This window comes from Ailuropoda melanoleuca, chromosome 3, assembly GCF_002007445.2.
Source record: "Ailuropoda melanoleuca isolate Jingjing chromosome 3, ASM200744v2, whole genome shotgun sequence".
Classification (NCBI taxonomy): Eukaryota; Metazoa; Chordata; class Mammalia; order Carnivora; family Ursidae; genus Ailuropoda; species Ailuropoda melanoleuca.
In genome coordinates this window covers 43360268-43382408 of record NC_048220.1, presented here as the reverse complement: position 1 = coordinate 43382408, position 22141 = coordinate 43360268, and the positions used below count along the sequence as shown (strand labels likewise).

General features: G+C 41.2%; 1 protein-coding gene across 2 annotated transcripts in view; it reads right to left on the bottom strand.

Annotated features, from left to right (window-relative positions):
• The window catches only part of RGS7BP (regulator of G protein signaling 7 binding protein), a 107031-nt gene that overhangs the window by 8606 nt on the left and 76284 nt on the right, over positions 1-22141 (bottom strand). The window contains exons 4-5 of one of the 2 annotated variants that reach the window (XM_034656279.1): positions 21345-21492; positions 7622-7692 (exon numbers count right to left, since the gene is read on the bottom strand). In XM_034656279.1, coding sequence (XP_034512170.1) covers positions 7622-7692; positions 21345-21492 — 219 coding nt within the window. Of the gene's footprint in view, positions 1-7617; positions 7693-21344; positions 21493-22141 lie in introns of those variants that run through there. The other variant, XM_034656280.1, reaches the window with a different exon arrangement.

The window sequence follows — 22141 nt, the reverse complement described above, 5'->3', positions numbered from 1 at the left end:
AAAAAAAAAAAAAGAAAAGAGAGACCTTCAGCTAACCCAGTGGTTCTCAAACATGAGCTGCATTAAGCATCATCTGAGGGTGTGTTAAAGTACAGATCGCTGGCCCTCCCTCCGGAGTTTCTGAATCAATCAATAGATCTGGGGTGGGGCCGGAGTATTTAGATTGCTTACAAGTTCCCAGAAATGTTGATGTTGCTGGTCCTGAGGCTGCCCTCTGAGAAACCCTGCATTAATCAAAGGCCAGCTGAGGGCAGGCTCCATGTTGGGTGCCGGCGATGATACTTGATGGATCCTAATACAAAGGTGGTTTTGGTCTCAAGGATGTTTGCTTGAGTAACTAGGAAGCTTCATTAAAATGCCATAAGAGAGATACAGATACAATGCTATGAGAATTCCAAAGAGGGAGTTACTCCCAAGTGGAGAAGAAAGAAGATAATTGTGGAAAATCATGGAGGTCTTGGTATTCATGCTGGGCCACAAGGGATGAGGAGAACTTGTACATTTGATGAAGGAGGAGAGGGGCTCTCAGGATGGAGAGAACAGTGTGAACAAAGTCATGGAGGTCAGAGGCAACTTGAATTTGGGTCCAAGTAAACAGTCCAGTCTGGAATGAAGGGTGGACTGAAAGGTGCATGAAGGAGGGAATAGTACAAAACAGAAATACATAGAATTCCCTAAATAGGACCATGCCTTCTCTTGCCTCTCTGGCTTTACACATGCCATTCCTTTTTCCAGAAAGCCCTCCCTTCTTAGACAAATGCCAGTCCCTCCAAGATTAACTTGCAACTTTCTTTGATTTATTTCATAAAGTTTTTCTGATTTTCTTCTCAGTCCCCTTTGTAAACTGCAGTTCTTTCCCCTCAAAACTTAAACTGTAGTATTCCAGGCTCTGCTCTATGCACACACTCCTTGGGTGGTGTTAACCATTCTGAAGGCTTCAATTACCATGATGCTGATGATGCTTAAACATGTGTTTCCAGCCTCCCAGCTCACAGGTCTCACCTCAGCATACGACCTGCTGTTCACCACTGAGTATCACTCCTGGAGCTCCTCCATCTCCACAACTTCAATCGTCTTCTATCTCTACTGCTCCTCCTCTGTTCTTTCTGACTTAGTGAACAGACACCAGCATTCACCCTGCTCTCCAACTTGGATCCTGGGTTTCATCCTTGTTTCTGCCTTTTCTCTCATGTAGCCCATCCAGTTGTTCATATCCTCTTCTCTGACCCCCTGGCTTTTGGTCAGACCTTAAGCGTTTCTCACCTGGATTATTGCATCTGCCTCCTAACTGAATCCCTCCAATGGCTTCAGGATAAAGTCCCAACTCTTAACATGAATTATAGGGGTCTTAATGATATAGGCCCACTTACTTCTTTAGTCTTCCTTGCCTGTTTTCTAACCACTTTCCCAACTAATGAATTGCTTGTAGTTCATCGAAATGCCCTGTCCTCCCATCTCCTCATATACCTTCAATATCCAGAATCTTCTGCCTAGATGCTCTTTTTCCCCTCTGCCTCTTTTTTCTTTTCTTTTTTCCATCTCTTTCTTTGACTAACTCTGATTCATCCTCAGAAATCTGAGCTCACTTTCCAAAAAGCAATTCTCAATACCAGCAACCCTCTCCCCCATCCCACACCCCAACCCTTGCAACTCACATTGGGCTAGGTGAGAACCCAATATACCCTTGTAGTGACCTGTGTCTAGCTATTATGGTCCTGTTACATTCTAAGCACTAGTTTCTTTGTCCAACAGAGTGTGTGTGTGTGTGTGTATGTGTCAGTTGTTTCTAGAATTCACATGCCCTACCCCCAAAACATGATCCCAATCTCTATGAGGGGAAGCCTGTCATTTGGGAAGTCTTTCCAGGTGATTCTCATCCAGCCTGTTCTGTTGAGATAGAGAACCTGTAGAGGGAGAGATCTTCCCAGCCCCTGACACAGAACTTGGCACATTATAGGTTACCATCACATGTTAGAGGATGGCAGGGACACCAGATGCTAGGGTAAAACGTCTGTTCTTCCTCTAGTAGATGATGAGTAGGAATGTAACATTTGTGAGTAGGGGCTGAACATAGAGTAATGCATTAAGAAAGTAATGTGTGATCAGTGAGGTGTGAATTAATTGGAGGAGAGAGAGGAAGTACATATGGCATACTGATTCCTGGATGGAAAGTTGCAGAGATTATAGAGAATATGGGGCTGCCGGCATAAAAACTACCCAGAGTAATGTTCAGAGTAACACCAGACTGAAGCACATGAAGTCTTTATAGGAGGCCCTGGTGAAAGGACCTAAAAGATCATATCTAGGCTACTGGCGGGCATAACTGCCTCCTGTTCTTCAGCCAGATATCGAACACTGCTGCATGACATGGCTCGAGTGGATATGGGGGCTCTAGACTGGAGTGCACTGAGAGTAGGAATCTGGGGGAACTGTCCTAGATCCAGTTTAGTCTGGAGTAGCACTGTCCCCAGGAGGGGGACCCGTTCTAGAACAGATTCAATTCCCTACGGATCCACCTCAGACTGATTCTAATGCCTGGTATCAACGACCAAATTCTAGGCAAGAGTGAACATACAGACACACCCCACAGCATTCGTTAAGTCAGAATTCTGGAAAAGGTGAAACTGTCTTTTACGCTTAATTTATTTCTNTCGAGTGGATATGGGGGCTCTAGACTGGAGTGCACTGAGAGTAGGAATCTGGGGGAACTGTCCTAGATCCAGTTTAGTCTGGAGTAGCACTGTCCCCAGGAGGGGGACCCGTTCTAGAACAGATTCAATTCCCTACGGATCCACCTCAGACTGATTCTAATGCCTGGTATCAACGACCAAATTCTAGGCAAGAGTGAACATACAGACACACCCCACAGCATTCGTTAAGTCAGAATTCTGGAAAAGGTGAAACTGTCTTTTAGGCTTAATTTATTTCTGCCAGCTTGTTTTGTTTGATTACAACACACTTTTAGAAGATGCTTGCCCTTCACTTTCCAGTCTCCTTTTAGCCTTTGTCGGTAACCTTGCAGGCTATCCACAGGTGGTTCCATTTGTAATCCATTTGACACAGCAAGACTATCATAATTAATGAAGCTCCCTACAGCACTGCCAGTGACCCAGAATGTAGGACAGGAGAGGCGATGAAGCAGTGGAAAGAACAGTGGGCTGAGAGCCAGGAGACCTGGACGTGGTCAGGAACCTGCTGAGGGGCTGCCGTAGAAAGAGGGCAGCGCGCTTTTCTTTCGTGCCTCTCTTTGTCTCCAGCCTTAAACTGGAAGGATGAGGAAGAAAAGGCACTGTCTCAAACAAGGCCATAATTCCTAACCATTAAAATTCCTGCTCTTGGCTCCCTTCCTTTATTTGTCACTGAAAATCACTTTACAACAAACTGTTGCTGAGTCCAGTTTTGATTGTGGTAGGAAGGGGGGAAGATACGGCTGAATCTTTAAATGCTAAAACAAACATGGAAGTTTCTGAGGTGAGGACTAGGGTGGAGGCTGGGGGACACAAGCATCTAAGCGCTTCCAGGGGCGGCTCCCCCAGTGCCCGCCGGGCAGGATTTTCACTTGGTCAGGGTTTGAGGTAGGAACAAAGGGAACCAGGCGTGGTATCTTTCCCCTTTTTTTCCTCTCTGCTTCAAAACACATGTAAATGGAATAAAAAGAGAAAGGAAGTAGGAAGCCAGAAAAAAACCAGATGGCTTTCTATAATGGTTTTCATCCAGTTACAAAGATGTTTTGACAATAAGGTCCTAGAGAAAAGAACTGGGATATATTTTTCCACATTTCACCCCACACCATTTCTTGGATATGTTCACCAACACCCATAGAATAAACAGATCAGCTGCAAAAGAATTCCAGGAAGGTCATGGGAAAGCTCTTATGGTCTAGCTTGGTATACAGAGTCAAACAGAGCAATCTGGCTGATTTGTTCATTAAAATGGTGCCATATGCAATCCCTAAAAAATGTTCCCTTAGGACCCGAGAGACCTGCTCTCCTTCCCTCAGGCTTTCGCAGACCCTCCGGTTCAGATTCACATCCCACTGTCTTCACTGGTCAGCTCCTAGAGACATCATGCTATGATCCCCATGAAACCCATAAAGAACCAAGATGTGGCGTCTCATGCTGAGGGTCCCACTTTCCCCCTAACTAAAGAAACCTGAATTTACGTGAATCGAAGCCTTCACCTCAATTTGTTTTATTATTATTCAAAATCTTACTGCATCATTCCCTCCCGAACAGGTCCTTGAATCTCCTAGCTTTTTCCTTTTCTTGCTCTACACAGATATAGGGCTTAAATCCTGAGTATCAGTTATTTGGATTATTCCCTTTTCACTCATGTTTTTACTCACCGTATCAATTATATTACTATTATTATATTTTGAAAATGTATTTAAAATTCTACTTTTTTCTGGTTATAAGAGGAATACAAAGTCACACAAAATGGTTCTACCCTTTATGATTATAAAAATGTCCCAAGAAAATAAACTGAAGTTTCTGTTTTTCCATTAGTGCGTGTAACCGTTGGATGTATTTTCATGAAACATGGAGGGGACGTTTTGGATGGCTTGATTTAGACTAGAAACTACACGGCACACGTGCCATTCACCCTGCGGGCCCTGGCAGGCGTCCTCCTGGGCAGCTGACGATGAGGTACAGGGAGAGGCCTCCATGCTCCCGATGGGGGAACTTGCCAAACAAATAAACTGAGAACAGCTTCAGACATGAACTCCAACTCCAAAGTCCCAGGGACCAATGTTCCGTCCGTACTGCGGGCTACAGATCAACGAGCGGAAGCCGGGGCTGTTCTGTTGGACGATGATGGGGCATTCTCCTGAGCTAGGCTGGCTGGGCCGGCTGGTAAAGAATACCCATACCAGCAACAGTCATCACAATAAAGCATCTGTCCAGTGTCTGCTCTCGGCAAGGTCGGGAGCAGACACAAGACCTGCGGTGCTTCATTTAAACCCCCCAACAAGCCCTCTGAAGTAAGTAATGCTCTTATCTCCTCTTCAGGGATGAGGAAATTGAAATCTTTGGAAGCTGAACAGATTACTCCAGGGCACAAGGTTGGTAAGTGGCAGAGGCAGCATTCGAACCCAAGGATCGCCTTCATCCGAAGTCCCCAGTCCCCACCACCATGCGCATTTCTAGCAACCGTCTTCCAGGCTGTGGCCAGAGGGCCCTCTCATCACTACACCCCGTCTGCTTCCTGAAACCACCGCCAGGTCTCTACAGCACTACGCCCAGGGCTCAAGCCCGTTAGTCTGATCCCAGGCGCTGCAGGGGTGCTTCCGGGTAGTTGACTGCTGCTCCACACCCCTGCTTTGTCTTATTTTCTGACACCCTGCCTCCATCCCATGCCGCGCGGGCTACACTACGTCTCGGCCTCTTCATCTGGTGTTCTCACTTCCACCTCTCCACCTTCTGCCACGCCGCTCCCCGAGCCAGCAGTCTCTCCAGCTCTGCTGCCAGATCCTCTCAGAGCCAGGCCGCACCCTGTCCTCCCTCTGCTTTGATCAGTGGAAACCGGAGGAGTTTCTTTCTTACTCCGAAAACCCTTTCCCCACCCTCTCTGTAGCGCTCTCTGAAGCTGACGCTTCCGGTCAGGCTGCTCTGGCTACGCATGCTCAGTGAGAGTGTTGACGGTGGTCCTTCGTACCTATCATCAGACCTTGGGGGGGGCGGGGGGATGAAATTTGGGCGCAGATTAACGAACATTTATTGTGTATGCCCGGTGTCGTTCTACCATGTTCTAGGCATTGCTCTGGGTACAGAAGATGCAATAATAGTTAACAGAAGCATGTAGAGGCCCTTCCCTCATGGAAGTTACATTCTAGTGAAAATACTTCCCCATTTCTGTGTTCAGGTGTATATTCCCATAGGACAGCTTTGGAGACAGACTGCCTGGGATCACGTCCCAACCTTTCTACTTACAGTCTGTGTGACCTAAGCTGAGTTAGTTAACCTCTCTTTGCCTCAGTTTCCTGTAAATTGGGAAACACTAATAGCATTTCCCTCAAAGACATCCGAGAATTAAATAAGCAAATATAGTTAATACATGTGAAGTATTTAGGATAGTGGTTGTGATATTGTGATTTATAATGAGGAATGTCTTTGGTCTTCCACCTCATTCCTGGCTCAAAGCTCCTAAAACCCTTGGAATTTCCTAAAGGCTGATAGCGCCAAGGTGTCTTTTGTTATGTTAATGACGCTGCTTTCAAAAACTGCCTCTGGATGGGGGCTGGTTGCTAGGAGAACCAAATGTGTGATCAGTCCCACCCCCAACCTCTGGGGAAGAGAGAAGAACTGAAGATTGAGTTCGATCACCAATGGCCAGTGATTCAATCCATCACGCCTATGTAAGGAAGCCTCCATAAACAACAACAAAGGACAGTTTCGGAGAGCTTCCGGGTTGGTGAACACGTGGAGATGTGCAAGCAGGGTGTGCTGGGGGAGGGATGGAATCTGCTTGTCCTTACCCAGACCCTATGTTTGCATCTGACATCTGGCTGTTCCTGAGTTACATCCTTTTGTGACATCTGGTGATCTAGTAAGTAAAATGCTTCTCTGAGTTCTATGAGCCACTTTAGCAAATTAACCGAACCCATGGAGGGGGTCCTTGGAACTTCCAGCCTGTACATCTCAAGTGGTGGGGGAGGGCAGTCTTGTAGCCCTTTATTTAGGGGATCTGGTGCTGTCCTGCAGGTCATCTCAGAATTCAGATAAATTGCAAGACACGGTGGTGGTGTCCACGAATTGCTTGGTGGTGTGGAAAACCACTCCCACACTTTGGAATTGGGTGCAGAATCACAGTGGCACGCTGTAAGGTCTCAATATGTTAATTATTACTTCTTTTAGATAACTAAACATGTAGATGACAGAGGTCTTTCTTTGGAAATTTCTTAATTTTTAAAAAAAATATTTATTTATTGAGAGAGAGAGGACACGTGCGTGTGCACGTGCTGCACGCAGGGTGAGGGGCAGAGGGAGAGAGAATTTCAAGCTGACTCCACCCTGAGCACGGAGCCTGAGGCGGGGCTCCACCCGACAAGACTGAAATCTTGACCTGAGCTGAAATCAAGAGTCAGGTGCTTAAGGGATTGAGCCACCCAAGTGCTCCCTTTGGAAATTTCTTAAGTGTCTTCCTCTGGGCTGTAAATTTTTTAAAAAATTTAAATTCAATTCATTAACATAAAATGTAATATTGGTTTCAAAGGTAGAGGTCAGTGATTCCTCAGTCTTATATAATACTCAGCGCTCCTTACATCGCTTGCCCTCCTTAATGTCCTGCTTCTTAAAGGCAAGGGCCAAGTCTTTAGTTGTTTGTATTTGCCACACCTGGACTAGTGCTTTTCACTGCTTGTCAGTGAATACATGCTCTTGACTGACAGGGCCAGTGGAGGAGGCCTCTGAGGGTCAGAGTGTATCTTGGCTCTCCTCAGAGCGCCACTGTGTTTGCCTGAGGGGCTCCATTTTCATTACCGTATCTTCTTGAAGAGAGAGGAATGTATATTCAGTGTCTTCTATTGTTTGTGTAAAACATATTTGTAATTTCTCAAGAAACAAGTGCCGAGGTGATCATGTTACAAACATCCTTTGTCTCAAAGAGAAATGGCAAGACTTACCTTGATTTTTCAATGGTAAAGGCATAGTTTCCCTGAGTTTGCTTAAAAGGTTTTTCATTTCTCGCATGTCTCTGTAAAAATGATAAAAAGAAAAAAAAATCAGCTGTAAGTTTTTGAAATGCAATCCCAAACAGTCTGTTCTATGAGACAATTGAAAGACGAGAGTCTGTGCCTAATTGTACTAGCTCTAGTTTCCAGTAGGCAAATATTGAATTTATTTTGTTTTTATAAGAAAAGTCTGAGACTGATGGCTCTGGAAGGAATGAGAACTACTCTGGCAAACATTTCCACAGGGCATTCTGCTGTAGGAGCCCTCATCTCTGCCTTCAGTTGGACCTGGCTGAGATCAGAGAGGAGTCTCTGATAACGAGGCTAGTGTTGCAGATTTCTAAGAGGGAGGTCAAGGACATGGAAGTAGGGTAACAGGGGTACTCTGGGCAAAGCTGAGGCTGGGTGATGTTGCTCTCTGGCTTTAAGGTCAGATGGCTGTTGTGGCTGTACTGGTTCACTTGCCCTTGTCTCATTACTGCAATGGAAATTTGGTGTAACACAGGTGTTAGGGATTCACAAGGCTCAACATTCATTTAAGTGACTTAGAGTGATGGGAAACTGACAAATTCTAAAACCTTCAGAGAAGAGCTCTTCACGATGGCGGCAGTGGAGTGGGGTTGGGGGGGAGGGAGAAGGAGGGAGAGAGAAGCACGTGGGACGGAGGGACAGATGGACCTTCCTCTGGTCCCTCGCATGTCTGTAAGCCACTGCGTCACTCCAACATCTCTGCTCCCTCATCTTAGAGTATGTGTGACCATAAAACCACCCGACTGTGGAACAGGAAACCACCCCAGGGGGCTTCTAGTTTGGGATGGGGACGAGTTGGACTTTTCAGATCCTTGGGGCAGTAGTTCTCTACATGTTCTGGTGGTCATTCAGTGGAGTTAGTGCTCTTGAAATCACAGGACATAGTGGTAGATTTCATTTGCAAGAGCGAAAATCAGATACATCTTTTAGTTAGCTCTAGAATAGGCAAGCAATAGAGCAGGTACTAAAGATTTAAGAAAGTTTTGGGGGTGAGGATAATCTGAAAATTGAGGAAATTCTATCTACTAACTTATTTTCCTTTTGCTCTATGAAGAAAAGGAATCACCATTTAGTTTTAGGTATGAAATCCCTCAGTTCCTTCCTTCCTTTTGTATTTTAAGTAGGCTCTACCCCCAATGTGGGGTTTGAACTCACAACCCAGAGATTAAGAATTGCGCGCTCTACCAACTGAGCCCGCCAGGTGCCCCTGCCTCAGTGTATGTCTTGATACACAACTTCTCTTGAGTATGGTTTGAGGACCACTTGCCCTAGGGGAGGCCAGAGACCCCATAGGGTCTCTTCTTAAGTATTGACTAACATGTACAAAGAACTCTTTTTCAGGAATAGCTGATTGGAAAAGGAGAAGAAAGCAGGCTTGTGGACCAGGTGTAGAAATAAACCCATAAAAACAATCAGAATTCTTTTCCATAAGTATGAGGATATGTCTGTGGGGCACCGATACTGATAAGCCCCAAGGGGTATTTCTAGAGAGAGAAGGTGAAAGTGTGTGGGGGGGAGGAAGGCAAGGCACTTACATCCAGTAGTGCAAGGGGTACATTCTGATTTCCTGTAAAATTCTCAAGGGCGGATGGGATGGGAGGTGGGAGGTGGGTGGGAACGGGTCAGGAATGCAGTATGTGAGACTGAGGCAAGGTCCCCTGGAAAGCACCAATTCTCAGGCGTAGTGCTGCACGGGACAATCACCATGTGCCAAGACCCCATCCCCTGAGTCTCTGATGCAGCTAGTTTCTGGGGATGGGGCTCGGGAATCAATGTTTTTAAAAAGCCCGTCTGTTGATTTTAATGTGCGGCCCAGTGTGAGACACGCTGATCTCTTAGGGCAGAGAGAGGGAGAATTTAGGAAGCTGCCTTACCAGACCAGATCTCTTGTACCTACTTGTCTCAGTCATTCCCACCTCCTTTGACCTGAATGTGGATTTTATTTTATTTTTATTTTTTTTATTTTATTTATTTTTATTTTTTTTAAAGATTTTATTTATTTATTTGACAGAGATACAGACAGCCAGCGAGAGAGGGAACAGAAGCAGGGGGAGTGGGAGAGGAAGAAGCAGGCTCTTAGCAGAGGAGCCTAATATATCTTTTGAATCAGCATTTTTGTTTTCTTTGGATAAATATCTAGAAGTGGAATAGCTGGATCATATGGTAGTCCTATTCTTATTCTTTTGTGAAATATACATCTGCTTTCCATAGTGGCTGCACCAATTTACATTCCCATCAATTGGGTATGAGAGGCCCTTTTTTTCCACATCCTCGCCAACATTTGTCATTTCTTGTCTTTTTGTACTCTCTTCTAACTGGTGAGAGGTGATACCTCATTGTTTTTTTGATTTGCATTTTCCTGATGATTAGTGATGTTGAACATCCTTCTATGTGCCTGTTGGCCATCTGTATGTCTTCTTTGAAAAAATGACTATTCAGATCCTCTGTCCATTTTTTAATTGGATTGTTTCTTTTTTTGTTGTTCTATGAGTTCTTTATATATTTTGGATCTTAATCCTTTCTTGGATATATGAGTTGCAAAAATTTCCCAGTAGATCATGTTTGTTTTGATGACCATTTCTTTAACTATGCAAAAGATTTTCAATTTGATGTAATCTCATTTGTTTATTTTTGCTTCTATTTCCCTTGCGTTTGGAATCAGATACACAAAAAACATCACCAGGACTCATGTCGAGGGGCTTACTGCTTATGTTTTCTTCTAGGAATTTTATGGTTTCAGATCTTACATTCAAGTTTTTAATCCATTTTGAGTTAATTTTTGTGCATCGTGTAAGATAGTGGTCTAACTTCATTGTGTTGCATGTGGCTGTCTAGTTTTTTTAGCTGCATTTTTTTTAAAGATTAATGTCTGTATTTATTTATGAATGAGAGAGAGAGAGTGAGCATGAGCAGGGGGAGGAGCAGAGGGAGAAGCAGACTCCCAGCTGAGCAGGGAAGCCCTACGTGGGGCTGGATCCCAGGATCCCTAGATCATGACCTGAGTTGAAGGCAGATGCTTAACGGACTGAGCCACCCAGATGCCCCTTTTCAGCTCCATTTGTTGAAGAGAATGCCATTTCTCCGTTGTATGTTCTTGGCTCCTTTATCATAAATTAATTGTCCATATATGCATGGGCTTCATTCTGGGCTCTCCATTTTGTTTCATTGATATGTGTGTCTGTTTTTAGGCTAATAGAGTACTGTTTTGATTACTGTGTTTTGTAGCATAGTTTGAAATCAGGGACTGTGATACTTTCACCTTTGTTCTTCTTTCTCAACAGTGATTTGGCAATGAAGATCTTTAGTGGTACCATGCAAATTTTAGAATTATTTGTTCTGTTTCTGTAAAAAAAAAAAATTCACTGGAATTTTGATAAGTATTGCACTGAATCTGTAGATTGCTTTGGGTAGTATGGACATTTTAACTCTATTCTTCCAATCCATGATCATGGAGTATTTTTTCCATTTATTTGTGTCTTCATTTTCTTTCATCAGTGTCTTACAGTTTTCAATGTGTAGGTCTTTCACCTTGGTTAAATTTATTCCTAGGTTTTTGATGCAATTTAAATGGAATTAGTTTCTTAATTACTCTCTCTGATAATTTGTGATTAGTATACACAAATGCCACAGATTTCTGTGTGTTGATTTTGTATCCTGCTACTTTACTGAATTCATTCATCTGTTCTAACAGGTTTTTTTTTGGAGTCTTTTGAGTTTTCTATGTATAGTATCATGTCATTGCAGATAGTGACAGTTTTTCTTCTTCCTTTATCATTTGGATGCTTTTTATTCCTTTTTCTTGCCTAGTTATTTTGGTTGGTATGTTCAACACTATGTTGAATAGAAGTGGTTAGTGGCCATTTTTGTCTTATTCTTGTTTTTAGAGGAAACGTTTTCAGCTATTTGCCATTGACTGTGATATTAGCTGTGGTTTTGTCATATATGGCCTTTACTGTGTTGACATATATTCCCTCTATGCCTACTTTGTTGAGTTTTTATTAAAAATGGTGTTGAATTGAGTCAAATGTTTTTTCTGCAGTTATTGAGATGATATATAATTTTTATCCTTCATTTTGTTAATGTGGTGTGTCACATTGATTTGAAGATGTTGAACCATCTTTGTTTCCTTGGAATCAGTCCCACTAGATCATGTTCTATGTTCCTTTTATTTTATTGCTGTTTTCAGTTTTCTAATATTTTGTTGGCAATTTCTGCATTAATCTTCATCAATGATATTGACCTATAATTTTCTTTTTTTGTGATGTCCTTCTCTGGTTTTGGTATCAGGGTTATGCTAGCCTCATAAAATGACTTTGGAAGTGTTTCCTCCTCTTTAATTTTTTGGAAGAGCTTGAGAAGGATAGGTATTAAATCTTTGAATGTTTAGAGAATTCACCTGTGACGCTGTCTGGTCCTAGACTTGTGTTTTTGGGAAGTTTTTGATTATTGATTCACTCTCCTTACCAGTAATTGGTCTGTTCAGATTTTCTATTTCTTCGTGACTCAGTCTTGGAAGAGTATGTTTCTACGAATTTATGCATTTCTTCCAGATTGTCCACTTTGTTAGCATGTAAATGCTTGTAGTAGTTTTTATGGTCCTTTGTATTTCTGTGATGTTAGTTGTACATTCTGTTCTTTCATTTCTGATTTTATTTATTGGAACCTTCTCTCTTTCTTCTTGGTTAGTCTAGCTAAAGGTTTTTCAGTTTCATTTATCTTTTCAAAAAATCAGCTCTTAGTTTCATTGATCTTTTCTATTGTTTTTTAGGTCTCTATTTCATTTTTTTTTTTTAAGATTTCNGTTTTTGGGAAGTTTTTGATTATTGATTCACTCTCCTTACCAGTAATTGGTCTGTTCAGATTTTCTATTTCTTCGTGACTCAGTCTTGGAAGAGTATGTTTCTACAAATTTATGCATTTCTTCCAGATTGTCCACTTTGTTAGCATGTAAATGCTTGTAGTAGTTTTTATGGTCCTTTGTATTTCTGTGATGTTAGTTGTACATTCCGTTCTTTCATTTCTGATTTTATTTATTGGAACCTTCTCTCTTTCTTCTTGGTTAGTCTAGCTAAAGGTTTTTCAGTTTCATTTATCTTTTCAAAAAATCAGCTCTTAGTTTCATTGATCTTTTCTATTGTTTTTTAGGTCTCTATTTCATTTTTTTTTAAAGATTTTATTTGTTTATTTGACAGAGAGAGAGACACAGCGAGAGAGGGAACACAAGCAGGGGGAGTGGGAGAGGGAGAAGCAGGCTCCCCGCCAAGCAGGGAGCCCTATGCGGGGCTTGATCCCAGGACCCCTGGATCATGACCTGAGCAGAAGGCAGACGCTTAATGACTGAGCCACCCAGGAACCCTATATTTCATTTCTTTCCACTCTGTATTTATTATTTCCTTCTTTCTACTGATTTTGGGCTTTGTTTTTTAATTTTTTTTCCTAGCTCTGGTAGGTGTACAATTAGATTGATTATTTTTCTTGCTTATGGAGGGTAAGTCTGCTATGATTTTCCCTCTTAAGTCCCTTTTGCTACATCGCACAGATTTTGGCATGTCATAATTCTGTTTTCATTAGTCTGTAGGTTGTTGGTTTTTTTTTTTTTAAATTCTTCATTGACATCTTTGATGACCCATTGGTTTTTTAGTAGCATGTTGTTTAATCTGCACATTTTTGTGTTTTTTCTAGCTTTCTTTTTGTAATTGATTTCTACTTTCATACCACTGTAGTCAGAAAAGATACTTGGTAAGATTTCAGTCTTCCTGAATCTACTGAGACTTGTTTTGTGGTCTAACATGTGATCTCTCTTGGAGAATGTTCCATGTACAGTTGAAAAGAATGTGTATTCTGTTGCTTTTTGATGGAATGTCTTTGTATATCTGNACTGAGACTTGTTTTGTGGTCTAACATGTGATCTCTCTTGGAGAATGTTCCATGTACAGTTGAAAAGAATGTATTCTGTTGCTTTTTGATGGAATGTCTTTGTATATCTGTTATGTGCATCTGGTCTAATGTGTCATTTAAGGCCAGTGTTTCCTTATTAATTTGGATTTGCATGACCTACCCAATGATGTAAGTAGGATGTGAAAGTCCTCTACTATCAGTGTATTGCTGTCAGTTTCTCCCTTTAGGTCCATTAATCTTGGTTTTATATATCTTGGTGCTCCTGTGTTGGGTGCATATATATTTAAAAGTGTTATATCTTTTTGTTAGATTGACCTCTTTACATTATGTAATGCCATTCTTTGTCTATTATCACAGTCTTTGTTTAAAGTCTACTTTGTCTGCTATGAATATTCCTATACCAGCTTTCTATTCATTTCCATTTGCATGAAATATCTTTGTTCATCCCTTCGCATTCAGTCTGTGTGTGTCCTGAAGTGAGTCTTTTATAGGCAGCATACAGATGGTCTTATTTTCATTTATCCCTTCAGCCACTCTGTGTCTTTTGATTGGCGAGTTTAGTCCATTTACATTTAAAGTAACTATTGATAGGTAAGTACTTACTGCCATTTTGTTGATTGTTTTCTGGCTGTTTTGTAGTTCCTCTCTGTTCCTTTCTTTTTTCTCTCTTAACCTTGTAGTTTGATGGCTCTCTCTAATGTTTTGTTTAGATTCTCTTCTCATTTTCTTTTGTGTTTTTTTTTCTCAAATATTTTATTTATTCATTTGAGAGAGAGAGAGCACAAGCAGGGAGAGAGGCAAAGGGAAAGGGAAAAACAGACTCCCCTCTGAGCATGGAGGCCGATATAGGGCTCGATCCCAGGACCCCGAGATCGTGACCTGAGCCGAAGGCAGACGCTTAACTGACTGAGCCACCCAGGCGCCCCTTCTTTCGTGTTTTTCTGGCAAGTTTTTGCTTTGTGGCTTGCCATAAAGTTCACATGTAAGTTCCTATGTATATAATGGTCTGTTTTGAGTTAATAGCAACATTCTAAAACTTTACATTTTTTTTCCTCTCCCTGCTATTTTATGTTTTTGATGTCGCATTTTACATCTTTTAATTTTATGCATCCTTTAATTCTTGTAGTTTCAGTTAACTGTACTGTTTTTTGTCTTTAAACCTTCATAGTTGCTTTATAAATGATTGATTCACTACTTTTACTATATGTTTACCTTTTCCAGGAGGATTTCATATATATATTTTCTTGTTATTAATTAGTGCCATTTCTTTTCAGTTTGGAGAAGTCCCTTTAACATTTATTGTGATGCTGGTTTAGTGGTGATGAGCTCCTTTATATAGCTTTTGCTTATCTGGAAAAATCTTACTCAATCTCGCCTTATTTTTTTTTTTCTTTACTTACGTAGGCTCCACACTAGGTGCAGAGCCCATTGTGGGGCCTGAACCCATGACCCCAAGATCAAGACCTGAGCCGAGATAAAAAATCAGACATTCAACCAACTGAACTACCCAGGAGCCCCTCTCTCTCAATTTTGAATGATAACTTGCTGAGAATTCTTGGTGAATTTTTTCGGTTTAGGACTTTGAATATGTTATGCCACTCTCTTTTGGCTTGCAAGATTTCTGTTGAAAAATCTGCTGGCGTACTTATGGGGTTTCTCTTGCTGTTTTTAAGATTCTCTCTTTAACTTTTGCCATTTTAATTACTATTAAAATTACCATTTTAATTATAATGTGTCTTTTTGTGGGTCTCTTTGGGTTCATTTTATTCGGGACTCTCTGTGCTTCTTAAACCCGGATTCCTTCTCCAAATTAGAAAAGTTTTCAACTATTATTTCTTCAATTAAGTTTTCTGTCCTTTTTTCTCTCTCTTCCCTTTCTGGAATCTCTGTAATGCAAACATTATTCCACTTGATGTCTCAGAGGTCCCTTAAATTATCTCCATTTTCTACAATTCTTTTTTCTTTTTGCTCTTCTGCCCAGGTGACTTCTATTGCTTTCTTTTCTAGCTTGCTGATTAGATTTTTGGCTTCATCCAGTCTGCTCTGGAACCCCTTTAGTATACTTTTCAGTTCAGTTATTGTATTCTTTAGCTCTGTAACTACTCTTTGGAACTTTCTTTTACTTACTCTCTCTTTGTGGAGGATTTCCATGTTCATCCATTCTTCTCCTGAATTCACTGAGCATCTTTATGACCATTACTTTAAACTCCTTATCAGGTAGTTTGCTTATGTCTGTTTCATTAATTTTTTTTTCTGATGTTTTGTCTTGTTTTTTTGCTTGAAACATAATGTTTTGTTGAAATATTTTGTCTCATTCTCTGTGTTTGTTTATATGTATTAGTCAAATTCACTACCCCTTCCAATCTTGGAAGAATGCCTCTTGGCAGGAGAGGTNTCTCCATTTTCTACAATTCTTTTTTCTTTTTGCTCTTCTGCCCAGGTGACTTCTATTGCTTTCTTTTCTAGCTTGCTGATTAGATTTTTGGCTTCATCCAGTCTGCTCTGGAACCCCTTTAGTATACTTTTCAGTTCAGTTATTGTATTCTTTAGCTCTGTAACTACTCTTTGGAACTTTCTTTTACTTACTCTCTCTTTGTGGAGGATTTCCATGTTCATCCATTCTTCTCCTGAATTCACTGAGCATCTTTATGACCATTACTTTAAACTCCTTATCAGGTAGGTTGCTTATGTCTGTTTCATTAATTTTTTTTTCTGATGTTTTGTCTTGTTTTTTTGCTTGAAACATAATGTTTTGTTGAAATATTTTGTCTCATTCTCTGTGTTTGTTTATATGTATTAGTCAAATTCACTACCCCTTCCAATCTTGGAAGAATGCCTCTTGGCAGGAGAGGTCATGTGGAGCCCAGATATGCAATCCCCTCTGACCACCAGAGCTAGGCACTCAAGGATTATCCTCTTTATGGGCTGCACACACCCATCTGCTGTGGCAAGGTTGTATCTGTGGTATGGGGTTGGGTGGGATTGGCCCTTGGTCTGGCTGAGACATGTGGTTTTGCTCTGATGGTGTGTGGGATTCTCACCTGGGCATGCCCACCAGCTCTAATAGGTTAGAGTTCCAAAATGGTGCCCACCAACACCAAACTTAGGAAGGTAGGAAGAGGTCACATATATAGAGGCTGCCATTGTCTCTGTCTCTGGATAAGGTCCCAACATTTTCCTGCTGCTCTGGCAGGTGCCTTAAGATTAGTAAGTTGGTTTCCTTCACATATGATCTAGGCACTTTTCAAATTCATGTTTTTGTGCTGGGTCCCCGGGCAAGTGAATCAGTGCATGAGTCCTTATGACTGGGTTCTCCATTCCCTTCAGTTTCATAGTTATCCTGGATATAATCCTCATTGGCTTTCAAAGTCTGGCATTTAGGGGGTCTCCTATCTTTCATGCAGGGTCAAAGGGTTGGAAGCCTGATGTGGAGCACAGACCCCTCACTTCTTAGGAAAAAATTCTGTACTTTTGAAACCCTTCCTGATTGTGGATCACAACACTTATGGTGGAGTCTTTTTTTGGCAGGGCAGGGTCTTTGCTCTTCCTACCCATCTCAGTGCTGTCCTTTTTGTTCTTTTTTTGTGGAGGCTCCATTCATCCAATTTNCTATTCATTTCCATTTGCATGAAATATCTTTGTTCATCCCTTCACATTCAGTCTGTGTGTGTCCTGAAGTGAGTCTTTTATAGGCAGCATACAGATGGTCTTATTTTCATTTATCCCTTCAGCCACTCTGTGTCTTTTGATTGGCGAGTTTAGTCCATTTACATTTAAAGTAACTATTGATAGGTAAGTACTTACTGCCATTTTGTTGATTGTTTTCTGGCTGTTTTGTAGTTCCTCTCTATTCCTTTCTTTTTTCTCTGTTAACCTTGTAGTTTGATGGCTCTCTCTAATGTTTTGTTTAGATTCTCTTCTCATTTTCTTTTGTGTTTTTTTTTCTCAAATATTTTATTTATTCATTTGAGAGAGAGAGAGCACAAGCAGGGAGAGAGGCAAAGGGAAAGGGAAAAACAGACTCCCCTCTGAGCATGGAGGCCGATATAGGGCTCGATCCCAGGACCCCGAGATCGTGACCTGAGCCGAAGGCAGACGCTTAACTGACTGAGCCACCCAGGCGCCCCTTCTTTCGTGTTTTTCTGGCAAGTTTTTGCTTTGTGGCTTGCCATAAAGTTCACATGTAAGTTCCTATGTATATAATGGTCTGTTTTGAGTTAATAGCAACATTCTAAAACTTTACATTTTTTTTCCTCTCCCTGCTATTTTATGTTTTTGATGTCGCATTTTACATCTTTTAATTTTATGCATCCTTTAATTCTTGTAGTTTCAGTTAACTGTACTGTTTTTTGTCTTTAAACCTTCATAGTTGCTTTATAAATGATTGATTCACTACTTTTACTATATGTTTACCTTTTCCAGGAGGATTTCATATATATATTTTCTTGTTATTAATTAGTGCCATTTCTTTTCAGTTTGGAGAAGTCCCTTTAACATTTATTGTGATGCTGGTTTAGTGGTGATGAGCTCCTTTATATAGCTTTTGCTTATCTGGAAAACTCTTACTCAATCTCGCCTTATTTTTTTTTTTCTTTACTTAAGTAGGCTCCACACTAGGTGCAGAGCCCAATGTGGGGCCTGAACCCATGACCCCAAGATCAAGACCTGAGCCAAGATAAAAAATCAGACATTCAACCAACTGAACTACCCAGGAGCCCCTCTCTCTCAATTTTGAATGATAACTTGCTGAGAATTCTTGGTGAATTTTTTCGGTTTAGGACTTTGAATATGTTATGCCACTCTCTTTTGGCTTGCAAGATTTCTGTTGAAAAATCTGCTGGCGTACTTATGGGGTTTCTCTTGCTGTTTTTAAGATTCTCTCTTTAACTTTTGCCATTTTAATTACTATTAAAATTACCATTTTAATTATAATGTGTCTTTTTGTGGGTCTCTTTGGGTTCATTTTATTCGGGACTCTCTGTGCTTCTTAAACCCGGATTCCTTCTCCAAATTAGAAAAGTTTTCAACTATTATTTCTTCAATTAAGTTTTCTGTCCTTTTTTCTCTCTCTTCCCTTTCTGGAATCTCTGTAATGCAAACATTATTCCACTTGATGTCTCAGAGGTCCCTTAAATTATCTCCATTTTCTACAATTCTTTTTTCTTTTTGCTCTTCTGCCCAGGTGACTTCTATTGCTTTCTTTTCTAGCTTGCTGATTAGATTTTTGGCTTCATCCAGTCTGCTCTGGAACCCCTTTAGTATACTTTTCAGTTCAGTTATTGTATTCTTTAGCTCTGTAACTACTCTTTGGAACTTTCTTTTACTTACTCTCTCTTTGTGGAGGATTTCCATGTTCATCCATTCTTCTCCTGAATTCACTGAGCATCTTTATGACCATTACTTTAAACTCCTTATCAGGTAGTTTGCTTATGTCTGTTTCATTAATTTTTTTTTCTGATGTTTTGTCTTGTTTTTTTGTTTGAAACATAATGTTTTGTTGAAATATTTTGTCTCATTCTCTGTGTTTGTTTATATGTATTAGTCAAATTCACTACCCCTTCCAATCTTGGAAGAATGCCTCTGGGTGGGAGAGACCATGTGGAGCCCAGATATGCAATCCCCTCTGACCACCAGAGCTAGGCACTCAAGGATTATCCTCTTTATGGGCTGCACACACCCATCTGCTGTGGCAAGGTTGTATCTGTGGTATGGGGTTGGGTGGGATTGGCCCTTGGTCTGGCTGAGACATGTGGTTTTGCTCTGATGGTGTGTGGGATTCTCACCTGGGCATGCCCACCAGCTCTAATAGGTTAGAGTTCCAAAATGGTGCCCACCAACACCAAACTTAGGAAGGTAGGAAGAGGTCACATATATAGAGGCTGCCATTGTCTCTGTCTCTGGATAAGGTCCCAACATTTTCCTGCTGCTCTGGCAGGTGCCTTAAGATTAGTAAGTTGGTTTCCTTCACATATGATCTAGGCACTTTTCAAATTCATGTTTTTGTGCTGGGTCCCCGGGCAAGTGAATCAGTGCATGAGTCCTTATGACTGGGTTCTCCATTCCCTTCAGTTTCATAGTTATCCTGGGTATAATCCTCATTGGCTTTCAAAGTCTGGCATTTAGGGGGTCTCCTATCTTTCATGCAGGGTCAAAGGGTTGGAAGCCTGATGTGGAGCACAGACCCCTCACTTCTTAGGAAAAAATTCTGTACTTTTGAAACCCTTCCTGATTGTGGATCACAACACTTATGGTGGAGTCTTTTTTTGGCAGGGCAGGGTCTTTGCTCTTCCTACCCATCTCAGTGCTGTCCTTTTTGTTCTTTTTTTGTGGAGGCTCCATTCATCCAATTTGCTGGTCTTTTTCATAGGAAATTATTATTGTATATTTGTTGGATCCATGGGAGGGAGTGAGTTCACATCTTCTTATGTCACCATCTTGAATATAACTGCACCCTCTCTTATTTTTATTGCCAGTCATAGCTTGCTTCCTAACAAGCTCAAAAGGCTTAGGTATAGTTGCTATGCAAGGTGTCTGAAGGGGAAAATGTCTTTGCTGATGGATTATGCCCTGATCATGGCACTCTAGCAGATATTTCTTCCTGGGAATAGAGCAGAGCATTTCCTATTTCATAAATTAAGATAAATCATTCCCTCTCCATTTGTCTATAGCTGTATCAGACCATGCCAAACAGCTTTATTGTTTGAATTGTTAGATTTCCAAGCTTATACAAAAATCCAAGTTTTATTAATAGCACATAATTACCACATGCTTCAATTTTCTATAAACACAGAAATTCAGTAATTAGCTTTAGAATTATATTACAATATGAAAATAGAACCACAATGGCTATAAATGCCATTGTGTGTTACATTTCTAAAAATAAAAAAATAAAATGTTCATTATCTTGTCAATGATTCAGCTCCACACAAAGCACTCAGTGGAATTGCCCAGTATTCATTCAACTGCTTTGTGTCAGCTCTAGGGACATTAGTAGCAAAGGACATGATATCACTGTGAAGGCCAATAAAAAAGGGCCTCATCCTCCTGCCTCACAGAATGGCATTTTTAGCATCTAGATGAGCCATGGCACTTATTATTATATTATTATTGCTTCCTTTCCCCAGATGAAATTGAATCACTGTAGAATCTCTTCTTCTCAAGAAGGAAACTATCAGTGAGCTACCGCTTGTTAAGACAAATGCATTAACTCGCTTTGACCACTAAGGGGCCATCAGCTACAGTCTGGGAAGGCAGGAGAAGGGAACTCTGTGAAAAGCAGTCTGTCAACTGGACAGAATGCTTAGCCCCTGACTGACAGCTCAGCAGGCCACTCCATACACCTGAAATGCAAGAATCTACTGTTGGCATCTTTGCATGATTTTGGATTCTCCTCCTTTAAACAAATGGAAATTTTGGCCCCCAGCCCAGTGGGTGAGCTATGATGGTATATAGATTCAACTTTCTCCCTTCCCAAGGAAGCATACTGTTTTCATTTCCATGGAGACACAGTGTGGTAGAGTGGCATAAAAAGAGGCCTGGGAGCCTGGGACTACTGGAAATCCTGCTACCATTCTACTGCAGGGTTTGGACTCCTTACCTTCTGTTACCTCAGTTTTCTGAGATTTCTGAAATCTAAATCCGAAAGACAAAAGCTGAATCTAAAAGAGAAAAATCTCAACTTTTATAGCCCCTAAGAGTATTAACTGGAGGAATACTGGCAGTCTATTTAGGGTAACTCCCCACTTACCTTTCAGTGTTCTCAATGTCTGTGGAAACCTGCCAGGAATGTTGCTGAATGTCTACAGGGGATGATGAGGAGTCCTCTAGAGCAGGTGTTTCAGTAGTCTCCTCAATTTTGCAATCCAAACTCTTGGTTCCCCCTCCAGGCTCCTTTCCTAAGTTGCGGGCAGTGGGGGTGGTGTTGATAAAGAGAAAAGGACAAGAAATCATAAATTCGAGTTCCATAGCCAAGATGTCATTGCAAGGATCGTCTGTGCTTTGAGTTATAGGCTCCATTAACCCTAATAACTTTCTGAATACTAAATACAATACTAGTTCAGTTGCTTCTGAATAACATGAATATAGATACCTCTATCTCTAGTTATATAAATGTATGTACTTGTGTGTGTGTGTGCATGTATGTAGCATGTTTCACAACATTCTGGGAAAGGTAGTTTGAGGTCAATGCAACAAGATCACGGTAAAGGTAAGGGCTCAGTCTTTGATGGAGTACGGGGTCTCTATAATCCATTCTTAGTGAGGTAGATCAGGTCAGCTTGGGAGGGGGGTTTCAGCCTGTGAAATCAAGCTGCTTTTTGGTTCTTTGATTCAAGGGCAACTCAGATGACCAGGAGCAGGGGACACCCAGCAGGAAGAATGGGAGCTCTGACTCTCTCTGACTCTCACACTGGCTGTCTTGGATTCATATCCCTTAAACAAATACAAGTTTTGGGACCCAATATGTGGAAAGTAGTAGTATCTTAGTATGTAGGAAACAGGAGAGATTGTGGACTTGCCTTCCATTTCCTTGGCTTTCCAACCTCC